Genomic DNA, 23237 nt, shown 5'->3' on the forward strand with positions numbered 1-23237 from the left:
CTAAATTAATTATTAACCTAAATTAACCTACCACATTATATTAAATACTCAACATAATATTTACAATAATTGATTAAGTCCTTAATTAAAAGAAAAAGCTATGAAATTCAAAATTAAAGAGTTAAAATGCAACATGAACTATTTTATGTGATTTTTCATATTTTATAGAACAACTAATTTACGAATTAAATACTAAGATGCAAAATTAAATCCTAAATGCAATGTATTTTTGTATTTTCATAGATTAAATAAAATAAATATGCACAGACAAATGCAAGCAATTAACAAAAATGCTACCAAAATCCACGAAATTGCAAACAATGGAAAAAATTATTTTGTTTTGAATTTATGGGAGTAATTCATATAGGGCAAAAATTACGTGCTCACACCATTGCCGACCGAGAAACACCAAATCTTCAATTTTGCCAATTCAAGCTTAAATCTACTATGGACCTCCAAATTACATTCCGAACACGCTCCTAAGTCCAAAATCACCTACCGAGCTAACCGAACCATCAGAATTCACATTCGAGATCATATAGTCATTAATCAATATTCAGTTGACTTTTCCAACTTAACTTCAAAATGGGAGACTAAGTATTTTATTTCTCTCCTAAACCACTCCGAATCTGAACCAACTAACCCCATACCACACAACACAGCTGAACAACACATAAAGAAGCACAAATAGGGAAAACGAGGCTATAACTCATTAAACGACCGGTCAGATCATCACAATGCCTTAACTGTTTTACTTACACATCTTAATTATCACGTGCTTTACTTGTCGTGTTGCTTTTGTAATATTTATTGTATTTCTTTGATTATTACATGGTTCATTTATTGCCTTGTATTCATACTCTTTGATTGTAAAAATTCTTGTAAATTGAATTATTGGGTTGGTTATGTTTATTGAAATTGTTTGTGGATCGGGTTGCATGCTGCAGCGAGAATTGAATGATAATAAATTGAAATGGTGGAATAAGGGAGGATTATTATATTGATAAATAATGATATGGTGGGACCGGGTTGCGCACCGCAACGGTTGTATACGTAATACTTAACATTGATAATAGTGATATGGTGTAATAAGAGAGGATTATGACATTAATTATGATGATATGGTGGGATCGGGTTGTGCGCCGCAATAGATTGTATACGTGATTCTTGATATTGACAAGTAATGCTATGGTGAAATAAGAGAGGATTGCGTGTGTACGATGGGATCGGGTTGCGCACCGCAACGGATTGTGTGTGTTGTACTCGTTGTTGTTATTATATTAGTTTTCAGCATTTTTATATGAAATTACGAGGTCTGTTATTCTAGCTCTCTGATTGTGAGGTTTGAGTTCATTTTCATAAATTAACTGCCTTACTTTCATTTCCTGTTTTCCTTCACTGTTATTACTATTATTACTGCTTACAGGTTATTGGAAGTGGCCCGCTCTAGCCTCGTCACTACTTCGTCGAGGTTAAACTTGGCACATACAGAGTACATGGGGTCGGTTATACTCTTATGCAGATACTGGAGTTGATCCTAGCGGCGTTCAGTAGATTTTCTCGGATCTAGTTATTGACGAAGACTTGAGGTACAACTGTACATCGTTCGTAGCCATGAAGTCCTCTTACCTCATATCTTTGCTGTTTTTCTGAGTTTTAAAACAGTGTATTTTATTCAAAAGGAAAGACGTGGGATATTATAATCTGGAATCCTTTCAATTTATAAGACTAACCATATAATTAAAGAAAATGAAGTAGATAACTAGCTATGAACATATATATCTCAAAAAAGATTAACTTATGCAGATCAATCCCCTATCAATCGATTCAATCCTACAATTAATGTTCATAATATTATTCAAATAATAAAAGAAATTAAAAGAATTTTATTCGTCCATCCAATTCCATTCCCTCAATTATGCAGGAGTCATTGGCCAAAAATTTACACACCATAATACCATAACTTACAATTAACAGAATAATGAATCCCTCGACTGAAACATTGCCATTTGAACCATTTTCAATCAGTATTTAGCAGATGGGACTGAATCCCAAGTGACATTATCACCATGCATATTATTCTGCATCATCATTGGTGCCTTCTCTGAAACACTCCAAACTTTTACTGATTTATCAAGACTTCCACTATAAACCACCCATTTCTGATCACTTCCGGTAGACTCTTTGTCCTCCTCCACTGCTAGACATTTCACTGGTCCATTGTGACCTGTTAAAACTGAAAGCAATGTGTGAACTGACTTTTCCCTTCTCCAAACACATATAGTTTTATCTGCTGATCCACTGAGCACCAAATTTCCAGCAGCTGCAAGGCATAAAATTGCCAATTTGTGGCCCTTGAGGACTCCACCATGCGACAACTGTTTCTCGCGTTCCCAAAAATTGACAACACCATCAGACGAACCACAGTAAACTATTGAACCTGATCTGTTAACAGCCAAAGCTGTCACTGCACATTCTTGATTCAGAAGTGTTTGAACAAAAACATGTTTTGTGTTCTTTCCAGAGTTTTCCCTCTGCCAAACCTTCACTGTTCCATCAGCTGATCCTGTATACACTATGCCTTCCACGCTGGTCACCACAGAGTTCACAGCATCATCATGGGCTTTCACTGATTCTATGCATTTCGAGTTATCAACGTTCCATACCTTAAACATGGGCGCATGCACGTTAAAAAATTTACTCTACACATAATACTAAAACAAGAAATTGATATGGATAACATAAAGAAATTGATATATGCATGTTTGTTTATTTCTTTAAATATTGACATTGCTTAGCTTGTGAAAAATTGTGTGTTTCGCTACTGACCTTAAATGTTCTGTCCCACGAAGCAGAATAGAGAAGACCATGGGTTTGATCCATGCTCAAGCATGAAATGGCATCAACATGCTTGATCCATAAACCAGTCCTGTTACGCTTAACTTCCACATAATTGCTAGGCTTAATGGATGCCTTGAAAATGTCAAAGAATGATGGCAAAGTCCCAGCACGTTTATAAGTACCAGGATTCTTTGCTTGGATCTTCCAAACACGAACTTTTCCATCTTGATGACCTGTGAAAATTTTCTCACCTGAAATAATTATAGCTTTAACAAGGCCACTATTGGATTTGAATGCTGCAAATTCCTTCAAGTTCTTCCAAACGCGTATGTTCTTGCTATCTGATCCTGTGTAGAGAAGATCATTTTTTGTAGCCAAAGAATAAATGTGACCTTCTTCACGTACGAGTGAACCAATGAGGCCATTTTGAGGGATATTTTGGGAATTTCCATCTTGATCATCAAATTTGGACCAAGGGGATTTAGTAAAAGGAGATCCTTGATTCCATGGGGACATCATCATAGGAGAACCTTCACCACTAAGACGATTGGCTTCATAGGCAGAGAAACTACTGTGCCTTGCATTGTAATTGTTATCCGCGTCGTCGTGATTAATGTTTGTGGTAGATATGTTGGGATCTGAATGAACAATGTTGCCTAATTTTGGAGGCAAATGGCTTGTTTCAACAAACATTGTGGTGGTTAATTACTTTGGCCTTCTCTCTTGTCGTTGTGATCAGTTTCTATTTTCTCAGATCTTCCAGCATAAAGAAAAGCGGAAACAATAGTTTTACCTTAATTATGAGAAGAAAAGGCAAAGAAAAAATGGATGAACCAAGTAAAGAAGAAATAGAATGTTTGGAAGGGGATGAAGGGAAGGAAGAGAGTGGAAGAGAGATTTTGTAGGGAAATGCATTCACTTAATATACCAGAATTCCAAACTAGAGGCTATAAATTATGAGTTTAACTACAGGTCATTATTTTTTTAATTGCTTAATATTGGCTCATGAAACCAAGTTAGTGATAGTTTATATGAGTCCACCAAACTATAGAGTACCAGGTCTTCTATGAGTTTCCACTGAGAATACTAATGAAACAGTAAGTAAATAAGACATGGAGTTTTACGTGGAAAAATTCCTGCTCAAGGGAATAAAAAACCACGACCTACACTGGTAGGATTTCAAACTTCACTATGAGCAACTTTTAGATTACAGCCTATGCAATCTAGGAATTATACTCTTAATCCCTCACTAACTCGTAATACACCTATTACAAGCCACTTCGCAATACACCTATTACAAAGGCTTCAATCCATGACTAACTCTAGTCACGACACAAACTCAAAGGGTTTATGGTTTTACAAAGGGGTTCCTAAGTAACGCTTCTAGCTAAGCAATTTAGGAATTACAATGAAGAACAATTACAAAGTACAACTCAACTAAGGACAACAAAATACTAGATTTAGGAATAGGTCTGTAGTAGCGTTTAACTTTGTTCTTGAGCCTCTTGAGAATTAAGTTCACTGTTGCAGAAGGCTTGAAGTTCACATGTGCTCAAGTGATGTTTTGTTATAATGCTCTTGTTAATACACCTTTGATGACATCACTTGAATGATGTAAGCACTTGGTTGGTCAAAGGACAAGTGACTAAAAAACTGCTGCACTATGTGCACTGTTTCTGTGGCAGTCACTTTCTAGCTGTGCACAGTTGACTTTCGTACTGCCGTCAGGGAAACACAGGGGATCAGGTCCTTGTCTTGTTTCTATATTTTCTACACTTGCAGTAGTTCACATTAGCTGGAGTTCTGGCTGGAATCCGTTCATTTGCAATGTGTACCAAGTGTGTCAAGTTCCCTATTTGGTTCTTAACAGTAAGTTTGTTAGATCATCAAAACATAAGGCAAAGACATTGAAAACCCATCAATTTCTCCATTTTTGATGATGACAAACTTAGACATTGATAACATGCAGAAATAACCAGATGAGGTAACTAGAACTTCACAAGTTTCCCTTGACTTTATGCTTCCCCCTTAATCAGATCCATGTTTTAATTATACTTCTCCCTTTTGGCATTATTAAAAATACACAAGCAGGCAAACAACATAAAGAAGTCTAGCCCAGCTAACTCATGCCACATATGTGCACACAACATGATAGAAAAGAGAAACTTAGAATAAAAACATGTAGATAAGAAAAGAGGATAGTTTTTATATATAAAACATATGCCTTTGCTCATAAATCAAAGGCAAAATTGGACTGTTGAAATCGGGAGCAGTACTGATACATCCCATCCACATCAAAACAAAAGAAACAAAAACATCTGCCAAGTCATAAAAAATAAATAGAGACAATCCAGAAACTAGTCACTGAAGGGGTTGCTTAGGGGGCACTAGGAGTAGAGGGCTTGGAAGCTGCAGCAAGAGTTTGGAGAACTAGGTCTATTCGGGAATTTGCCGACTTTTGCTCATTGAGTAGTTCTGGTTTCAGGTCCTCCACTTGTGCCCTGAGATTAGAATTTTCTTTTGTCAAGCAAACAACTTCCTCGTTTGACTCTGGGGCCTCTTGGGCCTGCTGACCTTCCAGGATAGCATTCCTAGCCTTCAACCTTCGCATCTTCTCAATTGCACTATTTTGAGCATTGATAAGCTGTGAGATTGTTGAAGTACTGCCTAACCCACATTCTTCTCGATGCACTCACATTATTCCAGCGTTGTTTGAGAGAAGGTCCGCTTCTTAGTTCCAACCTTGCCTTGCCCCAGTGGCACCTTGAAAAACTTAAACATTTGGGTAAGCAGAAACCCATATGGAAGACTGTGATTGCAATCCTTGAAGGTTTTTACTTTCTGCATATGTTCGATCATAATAGCAGGCAAGTACACAGGATTAAAGCCATCCAGTTGCTCCATTTGAAACAAGTCAGACTTGGAAGTCATGAACCTCCTTTCAACACGGGGTAATAGAACTTTGTTCACCAACTCGAAGAGCTACTGATAAACAGGGAGTAATGCCTTCTTATTAACCTGGTCCCCCTTTTGGTTTGCATTATCCTTTACCACAATATTTCGGAAGTAATACCCACATGCATATTTCACACTAGACATACCAACCGTAAGGACTCTAAGAATATCCCCAGGCAGACTGATATAAAACACAATGCCCACCTCATTCACCAAGGCACAAATATGGTCGGTATCAACAGGAAAGAGGCTGGCATAAAAGCTTTGGACCTCATCCTCATACACTTTGGGTGCATCCATTTGGAATAGATGCCCCCACCATTGAAACTCAACCATTGCAAGGACTTATCTCATACCATCCATATCAAAAATTGCTGGGTCAAAAGTGCAACCCAACATGACCTTTTGGTGCCTTAATTGTTCTAAAGCAGAACTAGTTTCACTCCTCATCTTTTTCACAGAACCAGGTTCCTTAGCGGGTTCCAACTTTCTCTTGCCAGACTTCATACCACTTGATTGTGCTTTTCCCTTAGACTTGACCAACACATCCTCATCAGAAATTGAGGGCTCACTCAGAACATCCTTCAATTTTGAACTAGGGGTTGTAACATTCTCTACTGAAGCAGATTACTTCTTCTTCTGGGAATTTCTCACTGGAAACTAGGTTCCTCTGTTGTTTCCTCCTCAACTTCCACCACGAGGACAACCTTATCACACACTATTTCATTGTCTTTCACTAGTCTCCTCGTCTTTTTCTTACTGCTCTTCCTACTTTTTTGAAGAGCAGAGTCATAAGCTACCTTTGGTTTCAACCTGGTAGCAGGGCACTTAGTAGAAAACTCAGGAGTGATCATTACCGCTAGCTTGAATATGAATGCATCAAGAGGAATGTTGTCTTGATCCTCATCATCACTAGACCTTATCTCAGGACTATAATGTCCAAAAGCTCAACAACAAATGGAGGAGAAGTTTGCAGGAGCAGAACTGGTCTGGGAGTGAGTTCTCTGACCTGTTTCCTTCGGAGAGGGGTCAGGTTCCTCACAGGAGGGCCTAGTAGTTTCTGCTGGTGCAGAACCTTCAATAGCTACCATGGATCCTTCTCCCCCAAGACCCTGTATCTTGTTCCTCTGAGACATGGAAGCACCATAAATTATCTCATGTAAGACTCCATCAGCAGATACCACAAAGATGGTCGTGATATTTTCCTCAACAGGCTCCATGGCCACCACAGAATCTGAAGCAATAATGGTGGAAATCTCTGCGACCTCAGGAAGTTTACCATGTTCTACACTTTTCCCTTGATCAATGGGAAACTCAGAAGATAGAGATGAAAAATAAAATATTTTAGAGGTTTTTCAGATAGTTGTCTTAGAACCTGAGGGAGATGAGAAATCTAGGTTAGGAGTGATTTCAGTGATAAGAACATGAATGGTTATAGAAGACTCATTGGGGATAGAGGACTCAATGGGGTTTTTAGTGTTAGAGACGACTGAGGTAGTAATTTCAGAGTTTGTGTCAGCCACTAAAGAGATAGAAAGAAAGTTCTTTGGAGATATTCTAATAGAGGACTATGGTCTGTGAAGAAAGAAGAGGGTTTTTAATGAGAGAGGATAATTATGAAGAGAGAGATAGGAACTGGTTCTGAAATGGCGGTTGTGCTTGGAGAGTTGCAACGTTTTAGAGGGAGATGGAACGATTTGAAGTGAAAAGACGTGATAGTAGAATCTGAAAAGGTGGATGACATGGCAGTTGATATTTGTACCTTTTTCAAGATGCGTATTAAAAAATGCACAGAACTACTAACCTTTGGTACAAGAACCAGGTTCTTGACCTGTCATTGAAAAATTCAATCCTCTTTTATCACCCATGCAGTGCATCTACAGCTTCTATAATCATCACGTGTGTTTACCTGCAACGGTATTGAAGTGAGTTAGACTTGGCCAGAAAACACTTTAGCTAATTTTACCTGAAGATGATTTTTCACAGCCAACTGATGGGTAATCATGTTCTCAATTAGGCTTCAATAGCCCTAGTTTCCCCCTGTTTCTTTCAAAATGGTCCCTACTCAATGATTTGGTGAAGATATCTGCAATTTGGTCTTCTATACAGCAATACTTTATACAGATCAACCCTTTCTCCATATTGTCCCTCAGAAAATGATGTCTCACATCAATGTTCTTGGATCTTTTGTGTTGAACTGGATTCTTGGCCATGTTGAGTGCATTGGTGTTATCACACAAAAGAGGTACACAATCAGTAAATACCCCGAAATCCTCCAGTTGCTACTTAATCCATAGGAGTTGAGCACAGTAGGAGGCTGCAACTACATATTCTACTTCAGCTGTTGAAAGAGCCACTGAGTTTTGCTTCCTAGTGCCCCAAGAGATGAGACATGATCCTAGAAAGCGATCCATTCCAGTGCTTTTCACGTCCACAAGATAACCTATATAGTCAGCATCAACGTACCTAATAAGATTAAAACTGTCACCTGAGGGGTAATACAGGACCAGGTCCTGTATTCCCTTAAGGTATCTCAAAATTCTTTTGGCAGCCTTCAAATTAGATTTCTTGGGATTTGATTCAAAAATTGCACATAGCCCTATACTGAAGACAATATTGGGTCTGCTGGCACTGAGATAGAGAAGAGACCTAATAATGCCTCTATACATTGTTTGATTCACATGAGATCTAGTTTCATCCATGTCCAGTCGAGATGGGAGTGTATATTACTTTTGATGCTTCCATATCAAACCTCTTCAAGAGCTCCTTGATGTATTTCTGCTGACAGATGAATATACCCTTTTGTGGAATGCTTCACTTGAAGACCCAAGAAGAAATTCAGCTCCCCCATCATGCTCATTTCAAAATCACTTCCCATGAGTTTTACAAATTCTTCACACAGAGAATGAGTTGTTGCCCCAAAAATGATATCGTCAACATTGACCTGAACAATGAGCAGGTTTGTATACGGCAAAATCGGAGGGTCCAATTTCCCGTCATTAAGGCATTTCGGAAGATCATCTTGAAGCACTGAGGCTACAAAGATGCAATCGAGTCTCTTTCATCAAAGCTCGTCGACACCAGGCCTAAAGGCAATATCGACCGTGGCTAGAGTAAAAACGGGGAGTTCCTAATACACATGGGTAAGTCTGACAAAGCCTAGCCAGCCTACCCTGACCCATATCAGGGTGCCATGTCTAGCCGTCCTATCTCCATGTCTTTACAATTAATGCATTTTGTTCTGTGAAGGGATTCCTTTTCTATATAAAGGGGATCCTTGCCATTTTGTAACCAACTATTGCCCCAACTATTCTACACAAAATATATAAGAACTCTCTCTCTCTTCTCTCTATTTAACATACTCTCTCGATATTATTGCTCTTATTTATTGTCTTCATACTTTTTCTTCATTTATTGCTCATCATTGGCCATAAAGAGCCTCCATTAATTATATCGTAACTATTAGCCCTTCCTCGACTACATTAATAGCTCGAACCTGAGCCCAGGAATTGGCCCCAAGGCCCCGTATCGGTTAGTCCAAGACCCCGATTGGCTAGCTCATCGGTTTGATTATAGCTCTATTTTAACTCGCATTTCGTCTCTAAACTTCATACATACAACATCATCTTCTTAAACAACTAGCATAAAAATAGATCACGTATTTTTAGAGTCCCATCAACAAATAAGATTGTTGTTACTATTTTCACGGTAAATAGTTTAGTGCCCACCGTGGGGCTAAAAATAATAGTGATTATTTTATTGCTGGTTTCATTACACAATGCAAGTCACCTTTCACACTTTTTCTTGTCCAAGATCTTCGATTTCAGGTCAAAATGCCTGGCTTAGTAAACAGAGTTGAAAATGACAACCTTTAAAACAATGGAGAAAACAGTGTGGCTGTTCCAATTGTTGGTGCGCCACCACGGAACCCCGAGAATGCACCTGGACCGATTCCAGTGGACGCGGGTTCGTGCGATGCACAACAAGTCGATGAAACCTCACGCACCGATAAAAGCGTACATCAAGAAGACCCACAAGGAGCTCAGAAAACCCAAACCTTGGAAGAATGGGAGGTTAGCCTCCATGTTATTTTTGAAATGTTGCAGGCGCAATAGCTGGCTATCGCTCAGCTGCAAATCCACCCGAAAACTCCTAGCACAGTAGCACCGGGAACAACTCCCCCGGCCAAACAGGTATCAGTGAGATCGAGCAATAATGGATTGATAGCCGATCCTGCCATCATAAAAATACTCAAGGACCTCACCAAAAGGATCGAGTAGGGCGAGAAAATGATAGCAGCCAACGACAAGAAGGTCAAAACCTACAACTCCAGGGGCGACCAAATCCCGGGCGCACCCCCGGTCCTGAAAGTTGTAGATTCGAAGAAGTTTGTGCAACGGTCGTTCCCAGAGGAAGTGGCTCTGAAACCTATTCCAAAGAAATTCAGAATGTAGGAACTCCCAAAATACAATGGGACCTCAGATCGCAATGAGCACGTTATCGCCTACACGTGCGAAGTAAAGGGCAACAACCTAAAAGAAAACGAGATCGAGTTCATCTTACTGAAGAAGTTCGGAGAAACACTCTCAAAGGGGCCCATGATGTGGTATCACAACCTAGCTCCCAACTCCATAGACTCATTTGCCATGCTAGCAGACTCCTTCATAAAGGCACACGCCGATGCCATCAAAGTAGCAATAAGGATGTCTGACGTGTTCACGATCAAGCAAAGGGAGAACGAAATGCTGCAAAAGTTCGTATCTCGCTTCCAAACAGAACGAATGGAACTACCCCCGGTCTGCGATGACTGGGCGGTGTAGGCCTTCACTCAAGGCTTGAATGAACGGAGCTTAGTAGCTTCAAGGAAACTAAAAGAGAATCTGATCGAGTATCCCGCCGTACCCTGGTCGGACATCCACAATTGATATCAGTCAAAGATCAGGGTCGAGGATGATCAACTAGGAGCCCCCTCGGGCTCAGTATACCCGAACAGGCTCTTAGCAAAGGAGACAAATCCAAACAAAGAAAGGTATCAGCCATACACCGAAGACAGGAGAAACGCCCCAAGGCACAACCCACCTCACAATGATCGATTGATAAACCGAGGACAGAATCCTCGGGGACTCATTAACAGAACCGGATTCGATGGAAACATGAGGCTAACAGGGGCACTGCACCTATCAGAATACAATTTCAATGTTGATGTGTCGGATATCGTGTTCGCCATCAGCAAAATCAGAGACACCAGATAGCCCAGGCCTATACAGTCGGATCCTTCCCCAAAGAAATCATAACTTAGTATGTGAATTTCATAATACACATGGCCATAGGACCAAAGATTGCCACCAGCTCCAAGAGGAAGTAGCCAGGCTACTCAATAAAGGTCACCTTCGATAATTCTTGAGCGATCAGGCCAAAAATTAGTTCCTAAAAAGAGAGGCGGACAAGAAGAAGGAAACGAATGAGCTATAACATGTTATCCACATGATATTGGGGGGAGTCAAAGCTCCACAGGAACCCGTGATGAGAAGGACAAAAATATCCATCAACAAAGAAAAGCGAACCTAGGGATACGTACCCAAAGATGCCCTCACATTCAGCGACGAGGACTCCAAGAACTTGTCTCAACCTCATAACAACGCACTGGTAATCTCTTTCCTCGTGAATACATTTCAAATAAAATGTGTACTCGTGGATCCAGGTAGCTCGGCCAACATTATTAGGTCGAGGGTAATAGAGCAGCTCGGACTACTAGACCAAATCGTGCCCGCCAATCGAGTCCTTAATGGATTCAACATGGCAAGTGAAACAACGAAAGGAGAGATCACTCTCCCGGTCAGCATGGCCAGCACGACCCAAAATGTCAAATTTCATGTCATCGAAGGAGACATGAGGTACAACGCCTTGTTTGGACGGCCGTGGATACACTGTATGAGAGTAGTACCATCCACCCTCCACCAGATGATGAAATTCACAACAAAGGATAGGATTAAAACCACCTATGGAGAACAACGCGCAGCAAGGGGCGGTGCATGACGTGGCACCGACACCAATATCTCCACTCTCAAAAGAGCCAAAGGGTAATCAAACTACATCTTCGGCTAATCCTGGTTAAACATAGCTGCGAACCGTACTGTGTCCTCATTACAAACGACATGGACATATCATACCTCGGAACATCGCCGGCACATCCCACAATAAGGTATAACCATCTCCCTTTTCATTTTATATTTTAAACTAACCCTTATGCAGGCGCCCGATCAATGCAGTCAAAAGCGCTAACCCAGCCCGAAGACTTTAAGGTTTTAAAGCATCCGTTGCACTCTTTTCCTTCGACCGCGATTTTGTCCCGAAGAGGGTTTTACCAGCAAGATTTTTAACAAGGCAACACCTACAAGCTACCTAAGAGAGATCCAACTAGTGTTCAAGGCTTCTTTTGTAATCAACCCTGAACACTGGAGGGCATCCCCTCAAAAGGTCATCCACTCGGAAGAACCGAGGAATGCCGAATAGGGTTCCAATAGGAAAGTGATGTACCGGGACAGACGATCATACGAACCGTGCCTATATTGTCGGTCCCACGACAATGAAACGATGTACGCTTGTACCAAGCAATCAAAGAATGCCTTGTATCAAAGCATATCATACTCCAAAGTAAACTCAGCATTTTCACAATAAAGATTCCTCCATCAAGAACTCCCAAATGCTCAGAGACTGGTGTCAACAATTCGACACCTGCATGACCTCAGGGTCGGAACTCCAAACTCATAAGCCCTTAATGAGGTAGCATGGAAATTAGAAACATCTCTAGAAAAGAAAAACATCCCGAACACTTGGAGACTAGAGTGAAAAACTCAAAAACCCGAGGCCATAAGACCCCGATTGGGCAGAATCGGTCTCGTAAGACCTGTCTAAGGCAACAACATAAACTTTAAGACCTCAAGCAAGACATGAATCATACTTGTACCAAGTCAACAAAACTGTAAGAACTCAAAGGCATGAAAATTTTGTAAGAATCTCCGAAATCGCAAGCCCTCAGTGAGGCAATTCCGAGCTCACGAGTAACGGCTCCCGAGCCAAAACAAACTCGATAACACGGAGACTGTCGCCAATCGCCATTCATCAAAAAAACCTGAGGCCATAAGACCCGAGCGAGCAGACTCGGTCTCGTAAGACCTCTATAAGGCAACAATAAAAACTGTAAGACCTCAAGTAAGGCATGAATCATACTTGTACCAAGTATTGGCAAAAACTGTAAGACCTCAAGCAAGACATGAATCATACTTGTACCAAGTGTCGAAAAAAACTGTAAGACCTCAAGCAAGGCATGAAAATTTTGTAAGACCTTACTATAGGCATAAACTCGATCCCGAAGTTTAGGCTATATATCAAATTTGTAAGATTCCTGAAAAGGCATACCCTTGATACAGACACCTAAAATACTACACTCAGGACCAAATATAGCTCCGGCCAAGAACAAATGACTACTGTCATACAGCTGTACCAGCCAAACTAACGGACTTGAGAACGCCCTACCATCCCTACAAAATCATAGGCCATTACTTCAAATCTACTTCGAAAAGAACCGATTAAACAGGCTACCCTCGTCAAAGGCAAAAGAGCTTCGACCATGTCAGCTCCAAATCACAAGTCTTTGAGCTACTCAGCCTACGAGCCAAACCTTCCGAGGTGCTCGAACATCGCCGTAAACGACTTAAAATTGAGGTTCTTCCCGAACCAACAACGGGTCAGGAAAAATCATTTCAAAAGTCCTTAACGAGAGGAAAATAAAGCCTACATTAAAAGGTCACTTCGACCCAAAGAGTAAGAACCATTTTCGCTAGCTCATAAATATGAAAACTTAAGGGTCAAATAAGCTCGAGTCATAACCCGATTAGAGACAGAACCCAAAATAGTTAACTACATATGCCTCAGGGCAAAGCATAAGAGCCATTGTTGCCAGACCATGCAAACATAAAAGCTTGAGGGTCAAATGAGCTCGAGTCGAAGCCCGACTCAGAGACTAAACCCGAAATATTTTAGCAAAAATATAAAAGATCAAATGCCAGCTTATACTAAAGGTCGCCTCGACCGAGCGCGTAAGTACCTCCGGCCAGCCTAATAAGCTCCGGGGCCATCTCACGAATGTAAGGATTCTCACCGACTCTGAGACCAGTTCGCCTGGCCAAATGCTAGATAGAAAGGGGTACAACACATAGGCTAGTTTTTACAGCCTTCAACTCGTTTTCAAGCCTTATGTGTTCCTCATTGGCTACCTCTTTTCCTTTTCCAAAATTTCCAGGTTTAGACTTAGTTCCTAGTCCCTTTATTGTTTCTCTCAGGTCTGCAATCACTACTAAGAGATCATCTCTTTCTTCCTCAATCTCAGTCACTCTCTTCACTATGGCCTTTTTTTCTTTACTAAATTTCTCAATGGTTTCCTTATAGTCAATAACTACAATCACTAAGTCATCTCTTTCATGTTCTATGTTAGCAATTTTTTCGGTTAAAACCAATTTTTCTTTCTCCAGCTCATAAATGGTTTCCTTCAGATCAACTACACACACTACTAGATCATCTCTAGTTTGTTCATCTTCTCCTAGTTCTAAGGTCAAGGCATCCTTATCCTCCACAAGACTATGATAGGCATCAATCAATACACTAGCTAAAGACATGAGTTTCTTATTAGAGTAGGATTTCAGATTTCTTTGAACATCCCTGAAATTTACCTCATTGTTGTCATCGTCTTCATCATCATCTGATTGGGTCATCAAAGCAAATATTGAATTATATTCATTTTCCTCACTTTCAACTGCCATCATGGAGCTGTCACCTGCATCAGTTTCATCTTCAGACTCACTAGAGGAGTGTCCCCATGCTGCAAGAGCATGTTTCACCACATTGTCAACAGATCTCTTCCTTTTGAAGTGCTTGTCAGGAACCGGTTTCCTCTTTGCTGCTTTCTCAGGGTTGTATTTGGAGTGTTCTTGCTTCATGAGAGGACAATCTTTGATGAAGTGCTCTGGCTTTCCACACTTGTGGCAGAGATCACAGTTCTTTGGTTTGCTGGAGTTGCCCCTATATATGGTAAAATTGGATGGTCCAATTCTCGGTCATTATGACGCTTCATAAACATGTTTCCATAGGCTCGAGATTATGGTCGAAATTAACATCCGAGGGTTATCGACGTCCATCCTCGAGACAGTGCAAACCGATAATTATGGTGAAAAAGTGGGAGGCTCCCAAGGCATGTGGCTAAAGCTGACCTAGTCTATTTGGCTAGCTCAAGCCCGTACTATGGCATTAAATAGCTATACTAACCATGTATCTTTGTAATAAATACATTTGTACTATGTTGGGATTCCCCCTCATATATAAAGGGGACCCTTGTCATTTTGTAAGGGATGTGATGCTCAATATTGAATATACAAGAACATTCTCTCTGCTCTCTAACATATTCTCTCGATCTCATTACTTCCATTTATTGCTTATATTCATTGTGTTCTATTTATTGTTCTTCATTTATTACTTATTATTGGCCATAAATATCCTCCATTGAATTTATCATAACTGTTAGTCCTCCATCAACTATCCTCGGCAGGTCATCAGACTCGACCTCGAGGCCCCGAATACGCAAGTTCGAGGCCCCTATTATTAGTCATTTGGTTTGGTTATCTCATTGTTTTCAAGCTATTATTTTGTTTCCAAGTCTTTCACTTAGCATCAATTGCCTAACAACTAGCATAAAAATAGATCACATATTTTTAGAACCACAAAATCAAATCTAATTGTAATTACCATTTTCAAGGTAAACAGTTTGGCTCCCACCGTGGGGCTAAAAATAATAGTGATTATTTTCTTGCTGGTTTTACTAAATAATGCAAGTTACCTTTCACACTTTTTCTTGTCCAAGATCTTTGATTTCAGGTCAAAATGTCTAACTCAGTAAATGCACGTGAAAAAAACAACCTTGAAGACTATGGAGAAAATGGTGTGGATGTTCCAGGTGTTGGTGTACCACCACGAAACCCTGAGAATGCATCAGAACCAATTCCCGTGGATGTGGTTTCACGCAACGCCCAACACGTCGAAATAAGCTCCCATACTAACAGGAGCATACACTAAGAAGATTAACAAGTAGATAAAAAAACCCCGGCTTAGGAGGAACAAGGAGTTAGCCTTCACGTCATCTTTGAAATGTTACAAGCACAACAACTGGCGTTTGCTCAGCTGTAAAGCCACCAAAGGACTGCCAGCACGGTAGCTCGGGAAACGGCTCCCCGAGCCGAGCAGGTGCCCGAAATATTGAGCAACAATGGGTTGGCAGCCGATCCCGCCATCATAAAGATGTTCAAAGACCTCACAAAGAGGATTGAGTTGGGCGAGAAGAAGATAGAAGCCAACGACAAGAAGGTAGAGACCTACAATTCTAGGGTCAATCAAATTCCAGGCGCACCCCCGATTATGAAAGGTGTAGATTCGAAGAAGTTTGTACAAAAGCCATTTCCACAGGAAGCGGCCCCAAAACCCATTCCAAAGAAGTTCAGAATGCCTGACCTTCTGAAGTACAATAGAACCTAGGATGCCAACGAACACGTCAGTGCTTAAACTTGTGCAATGAACGGCAACGACCTAAAGGATGACGAGATCGAGTCCGTCCTACTGAAAAAGTTCGGAGAGATGCTTTCAAAAGAGGAAATGATGTGGTATCACAACCTAGCCCAAAACTCAATAGATTCATTTTACATGCTAGAAGATTCTTTCATAAAGGCACATGCTTGTGCCATCAAAGTAGCTACGAGGAAATTCAACGTCTTCAAAATCAAGCAAAGGGAGAACGAGATGCTGCGAAAGTTTTTATCTCGTATTCAAATAGAATGAATGAAACTACCATCGGTCTTTGATGACTGGGCAGTGCAGGCCTTCACTCAAGGTTTGAACGAGCGAAGCTCGGTAGCTTCGAAGCAGCTGAAGCAGAACTTAGTCGAATATCCCGATGTGACTTGGTCGGACATACACAATCCATACCAATCAAAGATCAAGGTAGAAGAAGACCAACTAGGAGCCCCCTCGGGCTCGATCTATCCTAGCAGGCTCCCGACAAAGGAGTTAGAGCTTAATAAGGAGAGATACCAACCATACACTGAAGATAGAAGAAATGCCACAAGGCGCAACATACCCCACAATGACCGGAGGATGGATCGAGGCCAAAATCCTCGGGGACTTGTTAGCAGAGCTGGATTCGATAGGCACACTAGGCAGACGGAGGTGCCCCGCTTGTCGGAATACAACTTCAATGTTGATGTTTCAGACATCGTGTTCGCCATCAGTAAAATTAGAGACACCAGGTGGACAAGGCTTATACAATCAGATCCTTCGCATAGAAATCATAACTTAGTGTGTGAATTTCATAACACGCACGACCACAGGACCGAGGATTGCCGGCAACTCCGGGAAGAAGTAGCCCGATAACTCAGCAAAGGTCACCTCCTAGAATTCCTCAACGATCGGGCAAAAAATCAGTTCCAAGAATGAGATCAGCGGACAAGAAGAATGAAACAAATGAGCCACAATATGTCTTCCATATGATCTTAGGAGGCATTGACGCTCCACAAGAACCCATGATCGGAAGAACAAAAATATCCATCACTAGAGAAAATTAAACTTGAGGTTACATACTCGAGGACACTGTCACATTCAGCGATGAGGACATCGAGACCTTGTCTCAGCCTCACAACGACGCACTCGTAATCTCTTTCCTTGTAAATACATTTCAAATTAAACATGTACTTCTGGATCCAGGTAGCTCGGACAATATTATCACGTCGAGGGTAGTAGAGCAGCTCGGACTGCTTAACCAAATCATGCCTACCTCTCAAGTCCTCAACGAGTTCAACATGGTGAGCGAAACAACGAAAGGGGAAATCACCCTCCCAGTCAACGTGGCCGGCACAACTTAAAATTTCAAATTCCATGTCATCAATGGATACATGAGGAGGCCATGGATACACTGCATGAGAGCAGTACCATCCACCCTCCATCAAATGATGAAATTCCTGACAAAGGATGGGGTAAAAACTGTCTACAGGGAGTAGCATGCGACAAAAGAAATGTTCGCGGTGCACGTTGTGGAACCAACACCAACACCTCACTAATCAAAGGAGCCGAATGATAAGCAAACAATAAGATAGAGATAACAAGCTACATTCTTGGCTATGCCCGACTAAACAAAACGAAGGACCATACCAAGTCCTCATAACAAACGATCAAATCATATCGAGGTCCGAAGCGCCGTCAGCACTAAGGTATGCTCACCTCCCTTTTTCAGTTACATTTTATACTAACTTCAATGCAGGTGTTTGATTGAAATGGCCGAAGTGCTCTCCAACTCGAAGGCCTTAGGTTCCAAAAGCATACGTTGCACTCTTTTCATTCGACCGGGTTTTTATCCCAAGAAGGGTTTTATCGGCAAAGATTTTAATGAGACAACAACTGTATTCTACCTAAGGAAGACTCAACAAGTATTCAAGGCTTCTTTTTCAATAAATCTCGAATACTAGGGGGAATTCGCCCAGAAGGTCACCTCATCGGAGAAGCCAAGATGTGCTGAATGGGGTCTCGATAGGAAAATAATGTACCGAGCCAAACGGTCAAACGAACCGTGTCCGTATAGAGTAACCAAGCCCTTAACAGCGAAGACAACATGTATACTTGTACAAAGTAATCAAAGAATACATTCCAAATCATTTCGCATTTCAAAGAAGCTCGGTATTTTTGCAAAAAACAGCTCTAGAGCCAAAAACATCCCGAATACTCGGGGACTGGCGTCAACAACTCAAAACTACACGACCTCCTGGCCGGAGCTTCAAACTCGTGAGCCCTCAATGAGGCAACATAAAGTTCAAAAAATGGCTCTAGAGCCAAAAAGGTCAGAGCACTCGGGGACTGGCATCAAAAACTCGAGGACGTATGACCTCTGGGTCGCAAGATTAGAACTCTAAGCCCTTGACGAGGAAATACCAAGTCTACAAGGAATGGCTCCAGAGCCAAGAAACTCTCGATCACTCGGGGACTATTGCTAGTTGACACCCCCATCGACTCATCAAAAAACCCGAGGCCATAAGACCGTCTGTGGGCAGCCTCGGTCTCGTAAAACCTATATAAGGCAACAACAATATCTGTAAGACCTCAAGAAAGGCTTGAACCTACCAAGTGACCAAAATTGTAAGACGTCAAGCAAGGCATGAACCACACTTATACCAAGTGACCAAAACTGTAAGACCTCAAGCAAGGCATGAACCACACTTGTACCAAGTGACAAAAACTATAAGAGCTCAAGCAAGGCCTGAACCACACTTGTACCAAGTGACCAAAACTATAAGACCTCAAATGCATGTCAAAATTGGTAAGACCCTACAAAAGACATAATTTCGATCTTAAAGTTAAGGCTATATATCAAAGTTGTAAGAGTCGTAAAAAGGAATACCCTCGATATAGACGCCGAAACTACCTCACTCGGGAACCGAAAGGCTTCGGCCAAACAAAATGACTACGGTCACAAGGCTATACCAGCCAAACTAATGCGACTTGGGGATGCCCGGATGTCACTATAAAATCAAAGGCCTTCAATTACTTCGAAAATAATTAAACAAGAACCGGTTAAACAGGCTACCCTCGACACATGCAAAAGAGCTTCGACCATGTTAGCTCCAAACTATAGGCTTCGAGATACTCAACCACCGAGCCGAACCTCCCGAGGAGTTTGATCATTGCCATATAATCACTCACAATCGAGGTTCTTATCAAACCATCGAAGAGTCAGGAAAACACAATTTCAAAAGTCCTTATCGAGGGAAAAATAAAGCCTACTAGAGGTCGTACCGACCCAATATGTAAGAGCCATTGCCGCCTGATGTGCCGGAGAATTTTGGCACATTTGATACAAATTGCTTAGATTTTAGCTTGTTTTAGATGCAATTATCTTTATACTTATGTAATTTTAATGTTTTTGCAGTATATGAGGTTTAAGGAATTAAATGCATGGAAATGAAATCAAAAAGCCACAAAAAGACAAGAAAAGAGCAAAAAGGCATCGCAAATGTGGATATGCGATCGCAAATCCAACATGCAAGCCGCAGAATGCATAAGGGAATCGCAAACCACAACAAATTTCTGGGCAAAGTCCAGTGCAAGAAATGCGGTCCAATCTGCAATCGCATAACCTGTTTGCGAGACGCATAGAAGGTAGAAAATGCGACGTGAAATGCGATTGCATATCTGCAATGCAGACCGCAAAACATCAACGATGAAGGCCTGGAAACTAGGGTTTGAAGATGCAGTGGTTATGTCAAGATTGCGGACCGCATGTCTGTTATGCAACAAATATGTGGTCGCATATTTAACCAGAAAGGGTATTTTTTTCCAATTGTCCCGAGTTTTAACCCACTATAAATAGATTAATTGGGGTTTTGTGGGGGGAGCTGTTCTGATTTTGTAGCTACAATACGAGGCTTTAATATTCCTCTCTTTTGGAAGCTTTTGGGTGAAGAATCTTTCACTTTGTAAGGTTTATGGCATTAAATATTCTCTTCCTTTTGTATTTTAGCATGTGTAGCTAACATTAAATACTAAGGTTACAACAACAACAACAACGACCCAGTATAATCCCACAAGTGGGGTCTGGGGAGGGTAATATGTACGCAGACCTTACCCCTACCCCGAAGGGTAGAGAGGCTGTTTCCAGGAGACCCTCGGCTCAAAAAGGCAATAGGAGATGATATATTAGTACCATAAAAATGCGTAATAAAAATAACTACAATATATAAGAGATATGAAATATGAAATACAGGATACGAAATACGAAATACGAAATAGATGACTGGTATAGTATAACTAGAAGGTAAAGCCCTGCATCAATAGACGACCAATGACATTCCTAGTCTAAGGTTGTGGACCCTAAATGGGTGTTATGTTAATGGGTGTTTAACATTGAATATATGTATAATGGTTGGTTGATATTTATTTACTTCTCATTCTTCATTTATTGTTGGTGGTTGCAAACATTAACAAGTGCCATTAAATTCTTACTTTGCTTGGGAAAGTGGATTGAAATTTGGTAGAAATAAATATCAAAGACTCAAGGCTTTAAACCTTGTTTAATAGAATCGCTTAGGAATAAGTGGGTTTTATTTGACATATATTGATTATTCTTAATTGGAACTCTTTTATATTTGGAAAAATCGTAAAAAGGAAATACTGTCCAACTATTGAAAAATATCGGGTAGTCATTTAGAAATCATTTGCATATCAAAATAACCTTCCATTAGAAATATATCATATTAACACCGATAACATTACACTTCATTGAAGGGGACACAACCTTGGTTTCTTTAATCAAATTATTTACACTCTCAATATCACAATTAGTTATTTCTTCAAACCAAACTCAATTCATACTCTTGTTACCATTAACCAAATAGAATTACGACTTTAGTCAAGTAACACACTATTTGAGTAACCTTTTCACACCTATTCCTTGTGGGATTCGACCCCAACCTTGTTGGGTTATTATATTTGACACCGACCGCCTTACACTATTTAATTAAAGTGTAATTTGAGCGTATCAAATTCTGCCCATATAAAAGGTCATACCAACCCAATACGTGAGAGCCACTGCCCCAACCCATATAAAAGGTCGTACCAACCCAATGCGTAAGAGACACTACCGGTAGCCCATATAAAAGGTCGTACCGACCAGACATGTTAGAGCCTAAGGGCCAGCTTTAAAGTCAAAAACTTAAGGGTCAATGAGCTATAGTCGAAACTCGACTCAGAGACTGAACTCGAAACAGTTAACTAAAAATGCCTAAGAGCAAAAGCATAAGATCTCAAATGCCAGCTTATACTGAATGGTCGTACTAACCAAGCACGTAAGAGCCTACGGGCTAGTGCAGTGAGCCCCATGGCCATGCTATGATTTTGAGGATTCCTTTTAACTCTAAGACCAATTCATCTGACTAACGACTGACAAATATCAAGGCAAAGGGAAATGCATGAAAAATAAAGCCACGAGGCTTCCTTTTGTACATATATGTGAGAGAATACAAGGTTCATTTACAAAGCTTTTTGAAAGCACTATACACGAAACGCAAAAGGAAGGGCCTAATCTACGTCCCCTTGGGGACTATAGTCCGTCAGCCACTTTTTCGCTATCTTCGGCATCAGACAGAAGAAGCTTAGTGCCATATTCTTCCGCCTTCACCTACTTTATCTCCTCCCAGAGGTCGAAGCCCCTAGCATGTATTTCCTCGAGGCTTTCCCTCTGATATTTACACTTCACGTACTCTTTATTCCTAATCTCCTGGTGGAGATCCCTCCTTAGCTAAGCAAGAGCATCGACATTGTCCTTCAAATAGATAACCACCTTCTTATCAGCCTTAGTTCGGATTACTTCGGCTTCAACCCGGACATCCATGACTTCTACCTTCACCTTCAGGAGCTCAGACTCGAGCCTCAAAATCATGTCTGTTTGGACCAAGCTGTTCTCGTGAGCATTGAGAAGTTGCACTTCAAGGGCGGAAGCCTTGGCCAAAGCGTATTTCTTAGATGATATATGGGTGTTCACCCGAGACTTTAGCTCGTCATGCTCACACTTGTCTTGGACAACTTTGCTCTTAAGGCATTCCAGGTCCTCTGTCATTTTCTACAACTGAAATAAACAAGACACTGCTTAGCCTCAGAAGGTAGAAGAAGAAACACGCACTCCCTCAAAACAAACATTACCTGCTCCTTGAGGTAGCTCTCGTATTTCCGGCTTCGACTCGCCTTATATCGCAAGTGTGCCAACTCGTCTTCCCTTTCATTGCATAGAAACCTGAGGGATTTCTCCGCATCTACGATTTCTCGCAACCTGGTCTCATGATGGAGCAGGTCGGACTTCAGCTTGTCAAAAGCCTATGAAAAAGAAACTCGATAAGAGAGTAAAAAACTTACAAAACTATAAAACCAATACAAACGGCCAAAACTCACCTTAGAGTAGAGCCGTTGAGCTTCCTTAAAAGTTGAATGCACATCTACTAGTCTTGCTCCATCTACCCCAGTAGAACATCCCCCGATTGTGATACGATCACCCGGTATATGCGGCCCCTAGCGTGGAACATCCCTCAAAGTGCCTACGATGGGAGAAGAAGTTAGCGGCAGAGGACCCTCATTCCTCGAAGTACCTTCGACGGTAAAAGTAGATGGCAGTGGAGGAAGGATCATTTTTCTAGGACTAGAAATCTCAGGCATTGGGGGTGCGGTTGGTACACCCTCTTTGAGCCTCCCAGTTGAACTAGTCTCGCTATAATAACCATTACCCTATGAAGGCCTTTTTTGCTTATTATTATTACTGCTATCCTTCGGCCCCAAAGCTGACGATCTTTCCCCTCTCATAAAAGGAA

The 23237-nt window shown here is 41.1% G+C and overlaps 2 protein-coding genes across 2 annotated transcripts; both read right to left on the minus strand.

Moving 5' to 3' along the window:
* Window positions 1-1834: 1834 nt before the first annotated feature.
* On the minus strand, window positions 1835-3656 carry LOC104222782 (protein JINGUBANG-like). The gene is made up of 2 exons (XM_009774078.2): window positions 2830-3656; window positions 1835-2666 (listed from the first exon to the last, which is right to left on the minus strand). The coding sequence occupies exons 1-2, from the start codon at window positions 3532-3534 to the stop codon at window positions 2025-2027; spliced, it is 1347 nt and encodes a 448-aa protein (XP_009772380.1). The 5' UTR covers window positions 3535-3656; the 3' UTR covers window positions 1835-2024.
* A 4422-nt stretch (window positions 3657-8078) lies between these two features.
* Window positions 8079-8498, minus strand: LOC138881109 (secreted RxLR effector protein 161-like). The gene has a single exon (XM_070161311.1). The coding sequence runs from the start codon at window positions 8496-8498 to the stop codon at window positions 8079-8081; it is 420 nt and encodes a 139-aa protein (XP_070017412.1).
* Between the last annotated feature and the right edge of the window lie 14739 nt (window positions 8499-23237).

This window comes from Nicotiana sylvestris, chromosome 11 (assembly GCF_000393655.2).
Source record: "Nicotiana sylvestris chromosome 11, ASM39365v2, whole genome shotgun sequence".
NCBI classification, from domain to species: Eukaryota; Viridiplantae; Streptophyta; class Magnoliopsida; order Solanales; family Solanaceae; genus Nicotiana; species Nicotiana sylvestris.

What these genes read in the sequence shown, in the direction of transcription:
- LOC104222782 (XM_009774078.2), bottom strand. Translation starts at nt 3,534, where the DNA reads ATGTTTGTTGAAACAAGCCATTTGCCTCCAAAATTAGGCAACATTGTT. An exon ending in CGTGGGACAGAACATTTAAG is followed by an intron (nt 2,667 to 2,829) that starts GTCAGTAGCGAA and finishes CCCATGTTTAAG; the next exon opens with GTATGGAACGTTGATAACTC.
- LOC138881109 (XM_070161311.1), bottom strand. Translation starts at nt 8,498, where the DNA reads ATGGATGAAACTAGATCTCATGTGAATCAAACAATGTATAGAGGCATT.